Genomic DNA, 19,759 nt, shown 5'->3' on the forward strand with positions numbered 1-19,759 from the left:
TCACAATTTTATCATATAATATAGACAATAATCGATCCTCTTAATTAAAGACATGCATCAGTTAATCAGTTTATGACAGAAGCTAAAAACTGGATTCTATAGTCCTTCCGAGAGAGAGAGAGAGAGAGAGAGAGAGAGAGAGAGAGAGAGAGAGAGAGAGAGAGAGAGAGAGAGAGAGAGAGAGAGATTTGTAGACGGAAGGAGAGAGAGAATGTTTTTACATGCCCCTATACCACTAAGGTTTCGGGCATCCTTTCCAGAAGTAAACATTGTATACTTACTATGATATGCAAAACAATCTATTTATTTCTTAACAGATTGTTTTTGAAACTGCACACAAAAATAGTGCTTTTTTGTTATTTCAAAAAATACTTCTACTTTTTTTTTTCTGTTAAAATGAAACTGAAATTATTTTTAAAAAAACAATGTTCATGAAGGTTGGGAAGGACTATAGTTTAACAATATTTGTTTATCATTATTTAATCTAGTGATTTTTTTTCAGTCAGATGAGTTTCAGTGAACTCCATTTTAAAAAAAAAAAAAAAATTGGGGGGGGGGGGATATTTAGTTTCACTTACATGTATTAACAGTTGTGGGTTTTTTACCAAGACACAATTAAAGCTTGTCTAACTGTGGTCGGAACCTTCAAATGCTTGAGGAGTGAGAAGATAGCAAATAAAGACATTTGGTAAACCACACTGAACAAGCCTGGCCAAGTTTGCAGTAAGAAATCTATGTGCCCCAAGCTTTGTGTCAGCCAAGTTTATCTGGGATAATCTGCCTAGTATTTAATCAGAAACACCCTTTACAAGCAAAGACTTCCTCGCTGGCTTGTGGACTCCAATGTGATCTAGTGGTATCTTGCTTGGCTATATATACATAATATAGTATATATACATTATATAGTGTATGTGAATACAGTCAAAACTTATTTTAGTAACTACCTCTATTATGAAACCACCTGCCTTAAGAGGCCACTTTAATGTCACAAATCACCTACTACATGCATAATACACCAATGTGAGCCTTTTTGTTTTGATAATCCTTTGTGTGTTAATATAGGTAAATGTGTGTGCATTATTGATGCAAAATAAAACAAATAAATTCAAGGCTACCTGGTAGTTTTAGTTTGAAATTGACTGCCTAAAGAACTTAACTTAATAAAATTGAATGAAATTTGTTTAATTCATGCTCTACATTTCAATACAACATCCTTACTATAACAACAATTGCAGGCCCATAGACACAGCAATTCAGTTTCAGCTTATTAAATGCACTAACTCACTGATGGAAGGTCATTAGATGGTGTTTATGATCATAATATGAAACCCATTAACTACTTTTATCGACATTGTAAGAACATCCGAATCAAATGATCATTTATTAATAGTCTTTAAAATGCTCTATGGGATAAGATGAGAAATAATCAAATGAAAAATCCACTGAAAGGGATCAGTCTCAGAGATCAGGTGTGTACACCATCAGCCAAGCTACACCATCTCACCTTTAATACAGTAAAACCTCATTTGTTCAGTATTAAAGGAAAAGAACCATCTGCCAGGACAGAATATACCTACTGGATGTGTTTACATTATAGTTTTATTTCTGACAATTTTACTTGAGCATTTCCAAATATCAAAGCAGAATTCTAGTGGCAGAAATATTCAGAAGACACATGGGAATAGATGTACAGTAAAACCTATATTAAACAGTTAAAGAATGTCACATACTCTTATAAGACAGATGGCTGTATAATACAGGTAAGCTCATAGATTAGATCCATGGTTCTGGAGAAGGGTAAGGTGACCTTATCAGACAGGTTATTGCTTAATAAAGGTTGGCACCTGAGATATGACTGAAGGTAAAACAAAATAGTAAAACAAAATATTTGTTTAAAAAAAAAAGTGAATACATGCAGTTTGTAGTGTATATGACATAAATTTAATAACATGTTAAAGGTGTAAAGTATTGCCCTGTGTATGAAATATTTCATCAATTAATGCTACATTAAAGATAACCATTTATGTCCTTTTCACTGAATTAAAAATAGCATTTACAAAATATGAACTCCTGTATAGCTAAAAAAAAGTTATTTTATAAGGAAATCTTTATTTAGTAATATCTTCTATAACTCACCGAGTTTGTCAAATTATGTGTATTATTGTAGTACTAGCAACTGTGTAAAACTCCTTTATTTAACAATATTTTCTATACCTCTATTTGAACTATGTCAAAAGTATGTGTATTATTGTGTAAAGAATCTTTTATTTAGTAATAATACCTCTATTTGAACTACATGTCAAATTATGTATATTTGCTCACTGCTACACTGGCACAGATGTCGCATTCGCTGCTGCATGACTGTGACGGTTTTTACAACCCGACAATCCCCACATCTACAACACCAAGGTAAAAACCGTGAAACATTCACCCTGCTATTATTCCTCCACTGACCTGAAGCTAACCCCACCTGCCTGTTTCATTGTGCAGGTCTCGTCTCCTAGTGCTTGGGCACATCTGTGGAGACCAAATACATTCACCTGGGCACACGCACGCCTCAAAAGCCATAGGGACGTCTGAATGGCGCGTAATTTTTCCAAATCTCGTGTTATTGAATTTCTATATGACATATGATCAAATATATACACACACAACAGAAATCTAACATGCACTGCCAAGGGTATGTAATAATAATAAAGCAGAGTCTATCATTTTGATTTGGTGTCAGCAGGGGGTATATCTTTATGTATTTATGGTGCGGTAATAAGAATGTAGATAATATGTTTATATTTAATTGAGGTTTAAGTGTGTTCTCTTGGGCAATCAATCTTGAGGAACTGGTTAACTTCGTTAGATACTTTAGTATTATTTAACTAATTTCTTCCATAAAAAAATAAACAAACGAAGGAGTTGGTAAATAGAATCATTGCTTACATTAGTTACTTAAGTCTATATTTGTCAATATTTAATTAGCATTTCTTCAGCTGATGTTAGCTGATTGTTAAAAGCAAAGGTTCTCAACTTTATTTAAATACACTTCAATGGCTAAAATGAAAATGTCTTAATAAAAATGGGTAATGGTGGAAATTCCACAAGTATAACAGTTTACCAGGGCTTACACTAGAATTTTTTTTAAAGTTTTAGCCAACTTTCATGTATGTAGAGTAAAACCTTTAAAAAGCAGCAAAGTTTAAAGAAAATTTTATTAGCAAATTATTAATTTTTAGTAACAATTAGCCATTTAATAGCTAATTTGTCCATGGGCTGGGTGAGACCTGATTTTCTGTAAATAATTCATCACACCCTAGGAACCCAAACTGAAAATGAAATAAAAGACATCCACACACAAGTAGTTTTCATACTTTTATGACCAACACATATTTTCAACACACTGAATACACATATTTTGTCATTCCTTATGCCCTGAAGGATTATGAGCTACTCTTTTCGATTAGCAGCAAGGGATCTTTTATATGCACCATCCCACAGACAGGATAGTACATACCACAGCTTTTGTGACACCAGCTGTGGAGCACTGGCTGGAATGAGAAATAGCCCCATGGGCCCACCGATGGGAATCGATCCTAGATTGATCGTGCATCAGGCGAGCACTGTACCACTGAGTACATCCCACACCGCTTTATTACAAAAATGCAGTAGTTTATTTTTAATGTATATACATGTACATGTATAAGTATCACACCAGTGGGTTTTTAAGATTCAAAATTCTTATCTGTGATGTTATCTAGATAAGCAACGCACCAGTAATTTTTTCAGATCTAAAATTGTTGACAGTATTATGTTACCCAGCAAAGTATCCCTTCAGTAATTTTCTGATATATTTTATTTTTGGCAATGTTAGCCACCATTCTTTCTTTTATGTGATAAGATGAAATTTCACACACTTTACTCTGAAATTTATGCCCACAACTTGTCACGAAGTATCTATGTTAACCCAGAAATGTCTTGTACTTAGATGGGACAAAAAAAAAAAGTCAGACATATAGGATTATATAAAATAACTGTATACTGCCACCACAATTTATGTTAATGAATTTGAGATATGTCACATGTTGACCTGTAAGACATAAATGTTTCATTCTAGTGCTCATATATGTGTCAACCATAACAATGAAGAATTCCATTCATGCATATATGTATATAAACTAATTGTTTATTACTGCTTTTGTGTATTAATGAAACTGAGAATGTATGATAACTGTCCTTGCTTTGTTATCATTTGAATTAAATATCACAAAATGTTGTTACCAACTTAGGCCACGAAAAACAGCATTAAATCTTCAACCTAATTAAGATATACAGACAGAGCCATGGGAGAGGAACTGAGGGTGTGCACCAGCTTTTTTCATAGACCTAAAAAGAATTATTTAATAAATAAATAAAGTCTGTTCAAACATTTATTACAATGTTCAGCATTCCCCTCCCCTCTTTCACAAAACCCTAGATCTGCATCTAAGAGCTAATACATCAATAAATGGATTTTAAAACAAAATACAGATCAATTAAATTATTTGGGTGGCCAGGTAAACTTAATTAAAGAAAGAAAAGGAAATTTCACTCATTGAATGTTAGTCCTTCCATAGAGCAGCAGGTGATCTTTTATATGCATATTCCAACATACAGGACAGCACACACCATAGCCTTAAATATACTGGTTGACACATGGGAAACCAATGAGTCCACCAAGTAGGATTGATCCTAGAACACACTGTACCTTAGCAAGTGCTTTACCACTAAGCTTCTTAATTAAATCTCAAGCAGACGGACATTATTTATAGGGCATCTCCAGTCAGGTAAAGGCTGTAACATCTGCATGCAGCAAAGAATTTTGTTTACATAATTTGATCATTGATTCATATTTGTATGAACTGAAGCAATTTTGATTTCTTGTTAACATCACTGATTTGCTCTTCAAGTCAATGTCCACAAGGTTAATCTACTAGTTATTTTCTGCCTTATAGTTATTACAGAATATATCTAATCATAACCATACTGCCAATATGTTTAAAGATCATAGGCTAAACCTTTTCCCCCTCTATTAATAATACCGGAACACATTAACTTGCTTACGCTACATGCTGGCATGTATATACAGGAATACCTAGATAAAGCAAATATTATTTAGGAGAATCTTCTGAACCTTAAAATAGTCCAAACATGTCAAAGAGAGATTTTCATCCCAACTCCCTGCCCAGGTTTACACTCGATGTAGACTTAAAAACAAAGCAAGCAGGCCATTTTCTCACGTTTTGCAAACTTTGGCAGATCTTCTTCTTGGGCTGTCAATATTTAAACACCACATGAGCAGATTTGTCGTCTGCGTGAGGCCACTGGCCAAGTTCACCTGACACTTAAATGTTACTGTTGCATGGAAAGAAAAAAAAAATGGCTGGCGATGTGTGTGTTCAATCATCCAAAAATAACACAATCTGTATGCTTGTGGCTGACAATTTTTGCAATAAAAAATCACCAATGGATTTGATTTAGCTGTGATGTTTTTTTTGTTTCTATATGCACAGACTCACCAAATTGGAAAGTTACTGCTATGTGGCATATGGACCAGATCAATGAACCAAGACATATGATATAGAACTTGCAAGGATGCTTAAAGTAATTGTGATATGAGCTTCCTTAGCACCTCTGAATATTTTACAACACTAAACGTTTTTAGAAGACATCTCATTTAAAGATTCAATCTTGAGTATATTTTGAATGTTATAGCATTTAGAATAAATCATCAACTTCTGTTTCTTTAGGCTTAGCATTTAGCTGAATGCAGAGGAACTATGATGAAACGACCATTATCAAACAAACATAGTTATGACCATTGTATGTACTATTCAGCCTTCGAAATTATATAAATTGCATTTAAAATATTCCTTGCTGTTATTTCTAAAGTAGAAATATATAGCCCATTTGACAAAATAGCTTTTCTTTCATCATACTAACTCAATAACATATCTAAACAGGAAACTTGCTAAATGCCAAATACTTGAACCTTAGATGGGCATACTATCGCCATTATTATCTTGAACACGTGTAAACCTAAATCAGAATACATATGTACCTATTATTTTTTTTAAAACAGCTTGCTTTCAATAAACCTAAATCAGACTGTATCTATTTATGCTTTTTTTAACAGCTTGTTTTGAACAAGAACATTAAAACAGTTTTCACCTGGCCTTGCTCCCAGTTGCAGCCAATTTGATAGAGGTAAAGATCTGATAAGTGAATCTGTGTTACACCATCTTGCAGGTGTGTTCCATAAACCATTCTTCCAGTGATACGGACAACAGAGACTGGCATAATTATGTGCTAACACTCTCTCCAGGAGGGGAGGGATGTAGAGGCACACAAAGCCTTTAACTGTCCACCCTGCTGTATAACATGGCTGGATTCACTGGACCATGCTTTTCAGCCATCAGTTTTATGGAGGTATTTTTCAAACTGAATGAATTCTCACTTTCATAATATGTGATAAGCTGTGAGGGTTATACAATGTTTCTTTCAATTACCAGCCAAATGATCTGTACATCACAGAATAAGAGCCCAATTATTTCAAGCTATTCAGATACAAATCCCAAATGACTGAGGGCTTTTTTTGTGTCCAGATAAACTAAAAGGGTTGAGTATATCTTTATGTTTAAAATAATCCTTTTTAAATCCTCTGATAAAAGAATTTATACAAAAAGAGCTATAGTATTTAAAGAATTATTTTTTTAATCTTTTGTTAATAGTCAAATCATACATGTGTCTGCAGGACCTGGTGTCCATCTCAAATATTTTAATTAAATACATCACCTTTATAGATTTTTAAATGTACATATACTAAAGCCATAATATGTTACTTTGAATTTTACTCTCTTTCTCTCTCTTTTTTTAAATGTCAAACACATACATGTGTATACTTATGATAAAAATTATTTTAAACGGATAAAAAATCTCACAAATCAAACATTTTCTCACAGTGAAAACTAAAAATAAAAATGCAGTAAAATGTATCAAAAAGTATTTTTTACCTGACCTATTTGGGTATTTTTGTACAATATTGATTGATTGATACAGGAAGCAAATATAGTTGACTTGCCAAAAATGCCACCTTGTTCACCTTAACAACCACCATCTATACAGGTACATTTAATATGTGTTTGGGCCTTACTTAAATGGACTTACAACACCTAAAATAAGTCATGTACATAGATTTATGTTTGTGGGGCACATACATTTGGTACTTTTTTGTTGTTTATGCTCTCAATACTGCCAAACATGCTGACATATATACCTCCCAAATATTATGATACTATTCAACTACTGGAAAGAAATATCACTGTATCCTGACAACCATGTACACTACTGAGATAATGTTTTCTACACACAGTGGTCTAAGTAAATAGGCAGTCTTCAGGCAGTATTTATTATCAATATTTATGGACATACAAGTTTAGCAACATATAAATTTATTGGTGGTCAGTGTGAACTATAAATACACTTAATCAGTGTGAATGTAGTTGTTATATAAGTCACTGTGTCCTAAGAAGAAAATAGGCCACTCTTTAAAGCAACATACCCTAGTTTTTAAAAACGCACGTTTGTCTAAGAAGTAATGGTTAATGAGACAAGCTGAAGTTAATTTTGACAGTATTTCCCTGTTTAAACATCTCAGACTTTAGCTTCTCTCTGTTATAACCGTATTCAAATGTGTGTTGCAGGTTTTTAGATTAACTAAACTTGGTGTCAATTTTTACGGGCTGAAAATAAGGTCTGCGCCTTTGACGCCAAAATCCCAAAACAGCACATACCAGGTACTATCACAAATGGTTGTTAATTGATATATTTGAGTGCCTCTATCTTAAAAACCACAATGCAAAAGAAAAACAGATTAAGTTTAAATGGTTTGATCTGCAAGCTGTATATATATATGTGTGTTTTTTTATTATTATTATTATTATTAATGGGTATATTATTTTCAGTAATATTTTTAAATTAATATTTTATTAAATTTATAATTTTATTTATTATTTTAACTTTTTAATTTTTTAATATCAGTTGGATTTTTTAACACTTTTTATTATTCTCTTAGTTTTTCCCCAAGAACTGCTATGTGAGACAGTACTCCAGTAACCAGTGTTTTTCAATGTAATAGTTCAGAAATTAAACACATATTATTATAATCGATAAACAAACAGAAAATTTAGAACTTTAAAATATTATTTGAAATAAATGTTGATTTAATATTCTAATCTTTTCTATCAATTCAGATTTACAATTTGTTTGTATAGATCTGTAAATTCATTAAAAGGAATGTTGCTTGTTTATCAACCTTAAATAAATAGTTTTATGGATGTAGTAATCTAGCTATGTTTACTGAAAAAAGCAAAACAGCATTGAATTTCTGAAATACAACTGTACAACCTGGCAATCAACATTTCTTAAATACATTCTGGCAAGTGTGGAACCAGCTGTTTTTGCATTTTATTTTGTATACAGATGCCAATTTAAAACAGGTGAGCATCTAATTCCTTTCAGAATAGAGTAAAATTAACAAAGTTTTACATAAAAGTTTCAGTATTTATTAATAATTTTGATGAAATTTATACAAATTACATTTTTAAAAACATTTTACAAGTAACCATGTTTGCTACTTACCAAAAACATTTATTTAAAAAAAAGAAAAAAGGTTCATACGTAAAATGAATATAACTTATCATTACTCATGTCTGTATTCAGACCATATCCAAAAGGTAGACTTCACTATTAATTCATTTAATTCAATTAAATCTAAATTCAAAAGTCAAAGTTTCTGTAACAACACACTAGAGCACATTGAATGCCAAACATTTAGTAATTTTTCACACACACACATACACACACACACACACACACACACAATCTAATTGAAATTCATACCATCCCTAGATTGATTTATTAGTTTATTATTACAGTAATAATAAATATCAAGAAGAAGAAAAAAATAACTGACTGGGAAAAAAAGGTAATTCTTTGACTTTTGTCGATACGTTAGGCTATTTTCCAACAACAAATGTGGTATTATCAGATGGTATTGATTGTTATGCACTGAATGTCGCATGATGCTGTAATCAATGCTAGCTCACGCCAGGAAAATAAATAAAGGTGACAGTTAACTCCTCATTAATTTTGTATATGTATATCAGTTGGTGCTAGGTCTGAACACTGATGATATAAACTGAGAATGGACAATATTCTTTTCATATATATATCTAAAGGTATAATTATTGATTTATTATTAAATAATGTAAAAACAAAAATTTAAAGGTGGGTGGTACTCAATTTATGTTATAATAAAAAAAAAAAAAAAAAAAAAAAAAAAAAAAAAAAAAAAAAAAAAATATATATATATATATATATATATATATATATATATATATATATATATATATAAGAAATGCATCCCTGTACCCTTCTGTTGGATTCTCTAGATCTGATGCTGTGTGTTTCAAATATTATTTTAAAAATCATTATGTTATATCAAAGATAAAAAGAATAAAGTTAATCTGTAATAAAAAAAATTGTGATATAGGCAAAAATCATGCGCATGTATATATGTATATATTTAAATGTTGACTAACTACTTCAAGTGTTATCATGCTGTGATGATAACAAATCTATATCAGATAATAATAATAAAGTTTGTATACATGTCAATTACAATAATTGTTTCTTTACTAGGTCATTTAAATTATTAATGTCAAAGTTAGTCTTAAAATGTTAAATTGCACAGAATCTAGATATATGTACTTCTACCCACTAATCTTGGTGGCATGGTGATTAAGCTTTCAGCCTTAATTTTATTATTGTTAATAAAATCAGTTTTTTATATTAAAATGGACACATATACCATGGCCCTATTTCCAACCGTACCATTATTTTTAAAAGATCATAATTGGAAATCAGTTTTCTTAACCTCAATAGAAAATGGAAATCCTTACAAAATGACAATGTATGCTTTGTTTGGAAACAGATCAATATATTAATGTAAAGTGCAAGCTACAAGTATTTCCAGGGCTACTGTGGTAATTATGCTGGACTCATTAAACCTGGTCAATAGAAATAATAATGGAGGTTGTGGTCATAATGATACTGTCTGAAAACCTCTTGTTGACTGGTTCACTGATGTACAAATCCTGGCAGGTCTTGTTTCCTTTCCATCAAGAGAATCAAGATGACTTGTTTGTTCATAAAACAGTCACGGATTAACAGAGAAGCTCAGCAGCTATAGAGTATCTGACTGAGGTGTGGTGGTTTGTAGGATCAATTCCACTCACTACAGGTCTCACACTAGAATTAATTTTGGTTTAGCCAAATTTCAGATAATGTAGAGTATTTCCTTGGAGAAGCTCAGCGGCTATAGAGTACCTGACTGAGAGTATTTCCTTGAAAATTATTTAAAAGTAGTTAGAGATAATTTTATTAGGCAAAAACAAAATGTTGTAGCCACGTTGTATAAAAATTAGCAATTGGTTAATTGTACAATGGACAAGGTGATTCCCACCTCAGTAGACCCAGAAATTTATTCTTATTTCCAGCCAGTGTTTATAAAAAAAACCCTCACCTACATCAATAAACCAACATACCCGGTATATAATTACATTTGCCACATTTTACATTCATTTCACTAGTAATTCGGTCAACAAAAAGTATTATCAGATTTAATTTCCATGTAAGTGTAGCAATACACCATTGTTGACATGCATATATATGAGTCATTCAATCTGAATGAGAAAAAAAAAAAAAGAGTACTAAAATGCAAAAAGGTTTCTCAGTTCATCAGTATTCGGTGCCCGATATTTCAGCTTTGTCGATACGGGTCCCTATAATCCCCAGGTAATTTTCTACACACAAAGCACAGTAGGGCCCGGTTACAGAAAAAACAATCAATTTGTATGAAACTGTCATCATAAACTAGGTGTGCAAACTGTCTCTCACTCTGTAGATCTCTGACCAAGGCAGCTACAATCACACCGGTAGAAATATAAAGGCTACCAGTATTAATTAAATTATAATAAACTGTCATATTAATTTATTATATTAATATGTGGACTGTATATGCACATTAATGATAGAGATAAATTTTCATACGAGTGACATGATTATTATTCTCTTCTTTTTTTTAAATTATTTAAAATTTGTATTTTATTAAATGTATTACAGCCAGGGTGAAAACCCTAAATAAAAAAAAATTAAATTCAGTTATGTCTTTATACATGTATGTGTATAATTATTAATGTTCCTTTTCTTTTCTTTTTAAAGTAACTTAGATTTTTTGGGTGTTTTTTTTTGTTTGCAGTTACATACATGTACTTCTTATAGAACCCTTAGTTTAAGCCATTGTGTGGGGGAAATGTGCAGGCTATGTGACATTTAAATTATAGCTGGTGTCTATGTGTGACTCATTGGACCAGAAATGCTACACAAGATCTAGACAAGTTTGAAAGACGTGGTTAAAAAATTACCAGGAGCTAGCCTGCTCTATATCAGTGATACATGAAATGATTACAGAGTTAGAATTACAGTTGTTAGAAGAATATAATGGAATATAAATATTAATTTCTAGATACAATGACACATAAAAAAAATTAAGAATATTTGAGATCTCAACCTGAAAAAATATTGGTGATTTTAATAGGCATGGGTAGGTAGATCTTTTGTTTTGCTATTATTTTTACGTTACAATTCTAAAAAGATTTTTTTTTTTTTAAATTGGGTTGAAATGGGTGGGAAAAAAATATGGCTGAAAATAAAAAACGAGCTGGAATAATGAAGTCGGTCAACTTAATTTTTTAAAGTTTACTTACTTGAGTAGAACGGGTCCTGGCTGTATCACCTCCAATCTCAGCAGCATATGCCTTGATGTCAAACTTCTCTGGTAATTTTTCTCTGTCGAGAACTTCAACATTTGTTATTATTCCTGATGATTTATCAATTTTGAAGTATCTCCCTTGCACAGTTCCAGTAGATGTAATTTCAGTGATATAATATTCCACACGAATTCCAGATCTCGATGAAGATGCACGCACAGTAGTAATACTTGATCCTGCTGGAGCATTCTCATTAATGTTCCCAGAAAACAAACTCTGAGCAAAACGTGGCCCAACTTGTGATGAAGAGACTACAAGAATGGTGATGGTCATTGTTGTAGACTGAGCACCTAGAACATCACTGTCACCATGATCTCTGGCTTTCACAGTTATGCTGTAGGTGAAGGTTGATCGAGAAAGACTCCCCACAAGAGAGAGCTCCCCGTTTGACTTGAGAGAAAACATTGAGGCTCGGTCATACTGCATTTCAAAGGTAACCCGTCCATTCTCACCCAGGTCAGCATCAGAAGCTTTGATGGTTTCAAACACTCCCGGAGCAGCAGCTGATGCAATGACAAGTGTATCCATGGATTTGAAGACAGGTTTGTTGTCATTGATATCGCGAATGATCACAGTAACTATCTTCTGAGATGAGAATCTCTTAGACACAGGCATAGCTTGGTCGGTGGCAATGACAGTGATCTGAATCACCTGAGCTGCTTCTCTGTCCAACGGTGTCTTGATGAAGATAGCTCCTGTAGTAGAGCCAATTCTGAAGTTATCTCCAGGTGGATCTTGTTTAGCAATATGGTACATTATTTTACCATTGTTGCCCAAATCTTCATCTGTTGCCTTTGCGGTTGTAATTTTGGTATCTACAGTGGCACCTTCAGAAACATCAACAGAAATAGGAGTAGGCGAGAATTGTGGGCTGTTGTCATTGGCATCTTGAACCTTCACAACAAAATTAGTTGACGACTGCAATGATGGACTTCCTGCATCTGAAACAACTATTCTCAGATCGTACCTCTGTCTCTGTTCAAAATCAAGCTGCTTGTTCAAGTACATTTTGCCAGAGTTAGCATCCAAGTTGAAGGTCACATCTTCATTTCCTGATGCAATGCTGAAAAACACAACAGCATTATTGGCCATGTCTCTGTCAGATGCTTCAAACTCTGCAATCAGTTCTCCCGGTCGTACCGATTCAAGAATACTGACTTGAGGTCTGTGGCTAGCAATCTGTGGCCTGTTGTCATTGAAGTCTGTTACAGTTACCTGCAGAGTTGTTGATGCACTGAGCTGTACGTTTTCACCTGTATCAGTAGCCAGAATAATCACTTCGTACCAGTCCTTTGTTTCTCTGTCTAGCTGACCCTGAAGCAACACCTGGCCTGTTGTCTGTTCAATATTAAACATGTTGTCTTCATTACCACCCTGTATGATGTAAGACAAAGCTGCATTGGAACCAGTGTCTGCATCAGTAGCTGTGACCTTTTTAACAGGTGAATCATGTCTAGCATTTTCTGCAATGGACTGAGTATACTTCTGTCTAGCAAACACAGGAGCATTGTCATTGTCATCGGTAACATAAACGTTGACCACCACCTTGTCCTGAAGTCTCTTTAATCCGCTGTCTGTTGCAGTGACCTTTAAAGTGAAATAGTTCTTACCATTCAGTTTCAGCATGAATTCCCTGTCAAAGGACTTCCGGGTATAAACTGTACCTTTCTGAACGTCAACATAGAAGTTTTCTTCATGCTCATCAACAGAGTAAGTCAGCTCAGCATTTCGGCCAGCATCAGCATCGGATGCTTTAACAATACCAACAAACGTGTCAGCAGGCATATTTTCTTTCACAAAGAAATGGTATGATGCATTACTGAACTTTGGACTGTTATCGTTGTCGTCTAGTACATGGATGGTGATGTTGGCAGTCGAGCTTCGATAGACTAACCCATGATCTCTGACCACCACAGACAGAAAATACACATCCTTTCTTTCACGATCAAGGCTGTGTGCAATGAATAGGGTACCATCGGGAAAGATGCCGAATTTTCCAGCTCTGTTGCCACTTGTGATGTTAAAAGAAATCTGTCCATTAATCCCAAAATCAGAATCAGAAGCCAAGAGTTTAAAAACTGGTTCATTCACAGCTTTTGACTCATAGATGGAAATTTCATAGCGATTTCTTGGAAAGACTGGTGTGTGGTCGTTGATGTCTTGTATATGGACAGTAATATCAATAGAAGAAGAAAGGTGTGGTGTTCCAGCATCAGTGGCTATGACAGTCAGCTTAAATGATTTCCCAACAGCAAGGTTGTTGACTGGTTTGGCCAGGTATATGACACCAGTTGTTGAGTTAATCTTAAAAACACTACGTGCATCTGAAGTCAAAGCATAGGAAACAATAGCATTTGGGCCTGAATCAGCATCTGTAGCTTTAGCAAAGAATATGTTAAAACCAATTGGCCAGTTCTCGATCACTGTTGTTTCGAATGTGGTTGTCATGAACTTAGGAGCATTGTCATTAATATCTATAACTTCCACAGTAACAGTTATTTCCCTAAACCTGGAGCCTGAGCTTGCTGCCACTTTCAGTTCATAATTTGCCTTGATTTCACGATCTACTGGCTTGCTGGTCATTATCACTCCACTGTTTCGGTCAATGGAAAAGATATTCATTGAATCTCCAGCAATTATTGCATAGGTTATTTTATTTCCATTCAAACTTGTCGCTGTCACCTGACCCAGCCGCTGTGATCTGAAATTGGACCCATCACTGTCCTCAATAACAGAAAAACTGTAGCTTCTTCCATTGAAAACTGGTGGTACATCATTTGCATTTGCAATAACAACTTCAACCACAGCATCTCTGTCTGAAGATCTTCCTCCCCCATCACTTGCCCTCACATTTAACTGGTACACAGATTTTGTACTGCGGCTCAGTCGACGTGTAGTTGTAATCCAACCACTGCTACTGTCGATGGCAAAGCTGTTGAAGTTGTTGCCAATGAATGCATAAGTTATCCTCCCATTGTTCTGTTCATCTGGATCAAGAGCCGAAACCTGAACCACCTGTACACCAGACGGTTGGTTTTCCAACACACTAGCAAAGTACTGCCATGGATGGAAATCTGGAGAATTATCATTGACATCATTTACCTTCAAATGTACTTCTGCTGTAGATGATAGAGCTGGAACCCCTTCATCATGAGCAACAACTAAAATCTTGTACAGGAAAATGTCCTCTCTGTCCAGTGGCTTAGCAGTTGTTATGTGACCATTTCTTTGTAACAGGAATGTTCCAGGATAGAGGTTTTCAACACTGGAATGAAACTCGTAAATCACAGAACCATTCTTTCCACTGTCGGAATCTGTGGCCAATACTGTGACAATATCTGTACCTGTTGGCATGTTCTCGTTCAGTAATTTTTCATACACTGGCTTACTAAACTGTGGTGTTTCATCATTTTCATCAAGAATTGTTATTGTCAGCTTGGTATAATTTCTGAAGGATTGAGATCCACTATCTTGAGCAGAAATGTTCAAAACTACCTTACTTAAATGTTCATGATCCAGCTGGGTTTTGGTTGTAACCAGGCCTGTAGTAGTATCAATGCTAAACCATTCAAGATCATTTCCGGATATGATGGAGTATGTCAGCTGAGAATTAACTCCAGAATCACCATCAATTGCAATAATACTTTCTACAAAACTACCCGGCAGTGATAACTCACTGAGCTGAACATTATATTCCTTCTTTTGAAATTCAGGTGCATGGTCATTTGCATCACTCACCATGATGATGAGGAAAGCTGTTGAACTACGAGGTGGATATCCATGATCAACAGCTTCAAATGTCAAGTTATACTTGTCCACTTTTTCCCGATCAAGATGGCCAACAACTTTAATCAAATTCAGATTAAGAAAAGCATATGTTGATAACTTAAAATGACCCAGTTGGTTTCCTCCGGTGATTGTCAGAGAAGCCTTGCCATTGATGCCTTCATCCAAATCTTGAATACTGACAGAAGCAACAGTTATCCCTGCTTGGACATTCTCATCCACGGACGAGAAGTCTTTATTCTGGTCGGGATAATGAGTGATTAGGATTACTGGGTTGTGGTTGTTTTCATCAATAATGTCCACATACACATAGGCTCTTCCAGAAAATGATGGCGTCCCTCTGTCAAAAGCTTCAATGGTGATGCGACAACTCTTGGGGTTACAGTTCGTATCCGATCCACATTTTCTAGAACAACTCAAGGGAGACACCAAGGTTCTTACAACCCCGGTTCTTTCTTCGATGACAAACTGGCCACTTTCATCCGTCTGTATCCTGTAACCAACCTCGGCATTTAATCCGATATCACCATCAGTGGCAATAACTTTGACTACAAGTGTTCCTATGGGTGCACTTTCATTGATTTTAGGGTTGTATTCACTGGGATTAAAAGTGGGAGACTTATCGTTGATATCCGATATAGTAATATTTACTAGAATGTAGCCTTCTCTGGGCGGGGTTCCCTGATCCCATGCTGTAATGTTCAGTTGGTAAAAATCTATGACTTCACGGTTTAGATCACCTTGCACTTCTAGATACATAAAAGGTGTTTCAACATTTGGTTCCAGTAGACGGAATTTGCCATCCTCGTTTCCAGATTTGATTGTGTATGAGGAAATTGTACCATTCACACCATTGTCGTTGTCTCTTGCTGTCAGCATCAGTTGTTGGAAGCCGGGTTTTGCATGTTCCTGAATTGCTATGTTAATACTTTGTTCCTGGAATTCTGGACGGTTATCATTTATATCCAAAACATCAATTAGAACATCGACTGGATGTGCAGGTTTTCCCGATTGTGTCCCTAAAATAAACATGTTTATGAGTTTTCGACTCATCGATTCTCTGTCAATCTTAACCTTCGTCACAATAACACCGGTGATGCGATTTAGTGAGAAGTAAGGTGAGGGTTCTTGGAGATTATACACATAGCCACTGCGGACTGGAATCTGTCCCACAATGGTTCCACTGTTTAACTCTTCCTGCACCGACATTTTCACGCTGTCACCTGGGGCCTCGCCCTGTCCAAATTTGACTAAAAACTGCAACAGAATGAGGGAAATAACATGATACCGGGTCATGGTGGCCAGCTTCTGCTGCCTGGGTGCCTGAACCACAGCCATTTTCTTTTTTATTATTATTATTTTCACCCGATCCAACGCCACCAGTCGGCTACTGAAGTAGCCACGCCGTTTTGTGTACACACCTGTAATTTACCTGCCGCGATCGGCGTTACCTGGCCGGACGAACGCCTCTCCCGGTCAGCACACATGGATCCTGGACGATCTACAGATAATCTGGTCGACTGAAGACATTCTGGTATCCACATCTGTATCGTGCGACACCGAATGCCAGATATCCGTCATGAAAACAAACGAAATGTCTTGTGTTGTCGGCGGTAGAGACCGAGAGCGAGAGAGAAAAAATCACCTTAGCTTTCCCAATCAGCTTCGGCTGAATCGCGAACTAAAAACTATCGCCTCTTGACGGGGCACACAATCACACGTTAAAGTACACTACATACTTTTACGAACAGTTCATCATAGTGTATCACCTGGATTATGTTCCTTTCGTATCCATGTCTATCTTGAAAAGTTCCTAGTATAACATTATAACGCCTTACGAATAAACATTTTTCAAAACATTACTTCCTCCGTCAGACGTGTATTCTTCCAACACTTGATAGCAAATGCGTGTAGCATTTACGCTGACGTCACAATTGTCACGCCTCCTCGATTTGACAGACAGGTTCGCTAGCCTGTAGGGATTAGTTGTCAAACGGTAGTCATGTACACATACCGCTTGGCCACGCCTACATACTGCCAAATACTAGATCTGTAAAATGATGCACTGGCTGTTCCAAGCGTTTCAGTGAATCTGGGCAGGTAAAAATAAATAAACGTTATTTACATGCAGCAGGCAACGCGGAGCAGTAACTACATATGATTGTTAGTTTTCATCAACAGTGAATGATGATTATCATCATTGTCATCATATAATATTCAGGGGCGGATCCAGGGTTTGCGGGGGGGGGGGGGGGGGTTGTGAGGGTGAATTCTAAACGCAAGGCAATTTTTTTATAATCAAACGTAGGCCAGGATTTAAAGTAAGGTGTTTGAATGGGCTTTTATTTTTTATTTCATTTAGTTTTTTAAATCAGTGTGCTTTAGTGGTGTCATTAAACAAAAACCTCAACTTTTATTTGTTTTTTGTTTTTTTAGATGTCCAGGGAGAGAGAAGACGTTTGTTTTGTTTAACGACACCACTAGAGCACATTGATTTTGAGAGAGAGAGAGAGAGAGAGAGAGAGAGAGAGAGAGAGAGAGAGAGAGAGAGAGAGAGAGAGAGAGATTGTAAATGTAAAATGTAAAAAATACTCCACTAAATTAATATTAATATTCTAGAAATTTCAAAATAACAAAATTCCACATAATAACTGAAAGTGAAAACAAGTATAGGCCCCTAGTCTACAGTACTTCTATTTACTTACTTACTTATTTGCTAGTTTACTTACTTACTTTTACTTACTTTGTCTCATTCTTAAAAATACAACACAACTACAATACTGAAGATTGATTCATATATGTACAAAGCTGTTAGGATTTTATCAAATGTAGGCCTAACTTCTCTAGATACAACCGTTCCAAAGGAAAAATACTAAAGGGGTTTCGGTGATGCGAACAAACCTCTTTTTACAATTTTGTTCTTTTTGGTAAGGTTTTTCCCCCTCTCTATCCTCTTCATTTTCTTTAACAAAAAAGTCAATTATTGGCCAGAAAAATGTACTTGTTTAAAAAAAAAAATAAAAAAAAATAAGAAGAAACCAAACAAACAAACAAACAAAAAATAGACAACAACAAAATAAAACCGATTTCAAACACAGTTCCACTAATTGCATGTTGTTTTAATCCTGATATTATACTCTATTTGAAAATACCGTAATAATAAAAATAATTTAATGAAACAATTATATTTTTGCTATTAAAACCAGTTTTTAATTCGGAACCATACATACGACAAACCCCCAACGCCCTCCAATAACACTACTAGGGGAAAGCGTTTGGTTGTGAACTTGTGATGTTATTTGTTGACATAACTGGACTCCAGTATCTTTCTTGTAATTCTAACAGATTAGTCCAGTGGACTTACTGTACCTTGACGACTACACAAGCAATTCATTAGCAAGCGGTAATTAAATAAACTACGCCAAATCCGACACTAAGGTGTTAAGACAAATTAGCCGAATAGAATTCTTTGTTCTGTCCAGTCACCAGAATTTGACGCTGTTGCAGTTATATTGCAAGCTCATTCACCGTAAAAAAATGTTTCAGTTGGAAAAAAAAGACATTTAAATTTCTTTTTAATCTAACTTTTTAAAAACATATTAGAAATAGAAAACATCCGTGACAGTTATACCATTTATTTTACAATTATCTGTGTAAAACATAATATCCAACTCCATTTGCGTCTTATACCAAGTCGTAAGATAAATAGTATCTAATGGATATACATGTATACAAATATAGGATATAATAAAAACTAAGTAGGCCTAAAATTATTATTTGTTGGTTCGTTATTATTATTTAAGTCATGTGATATTAAATTATAATATTTAGACAGAAAGGTAAATATAAATATGTATAGATATGGATTGTAATGAATTAAGCATGAATTAAACTGAATTGATCAAGTTAGATTTTTATAAAATACAAAATTAAGGGAGGTAATTTTAAATATAAAGTTCGTGTGCGAAAGACAGCGCAGAAAAAGAGAACTTTTTGTTTGTTTGTTTATCTGAACCGAAACTCTGTTTAGAGTAACGATTTGTTCACTGAATATC

General features: G+C 34.7%; 1 protein-coding gene across 1 annotated transcript in view; it reads right to left on the reverse strand.

Moving 5' to 3' along the window:
* The window catches only part of LOC121376522 (cadherin-related tumor suppressor-like), a 152,424-nt gene extending 134,856 nt beyond the window's left edge, over window positions 1–17,568 (reverse strand). Inside the window, exon 1 of the mRNA XM_041504417.1 lies at window positions 11,856–17,568. Within this exon, the coding sequence (XP_041360351.1) occupies window positions 11,856–17,042 (5,187 nt within the window). The 5' untranslated portion in view covers window positions 17,043–17,568. The remainder of the gene's footprint in view (window positions 1–11,855) is intronic.
* Window positions 17,569–19,759: the final 2,191 nt, after the last annotated feature.

This window comes from Gigantopelta aegis, chromosome 6 (assembly GCF_016097555.1).
Source record: "Gigantopelta aegis isolate Gae_Host chromosome 6, Gae_host_genome, whole genome shotgun sequence".
Lineage (NCBI taxonomy): Eukaryota > Metazoa > Mollusca > Gastropoda > Neomphalida > Peltospiridae > Gigantopelta > Gigantopelta aegis.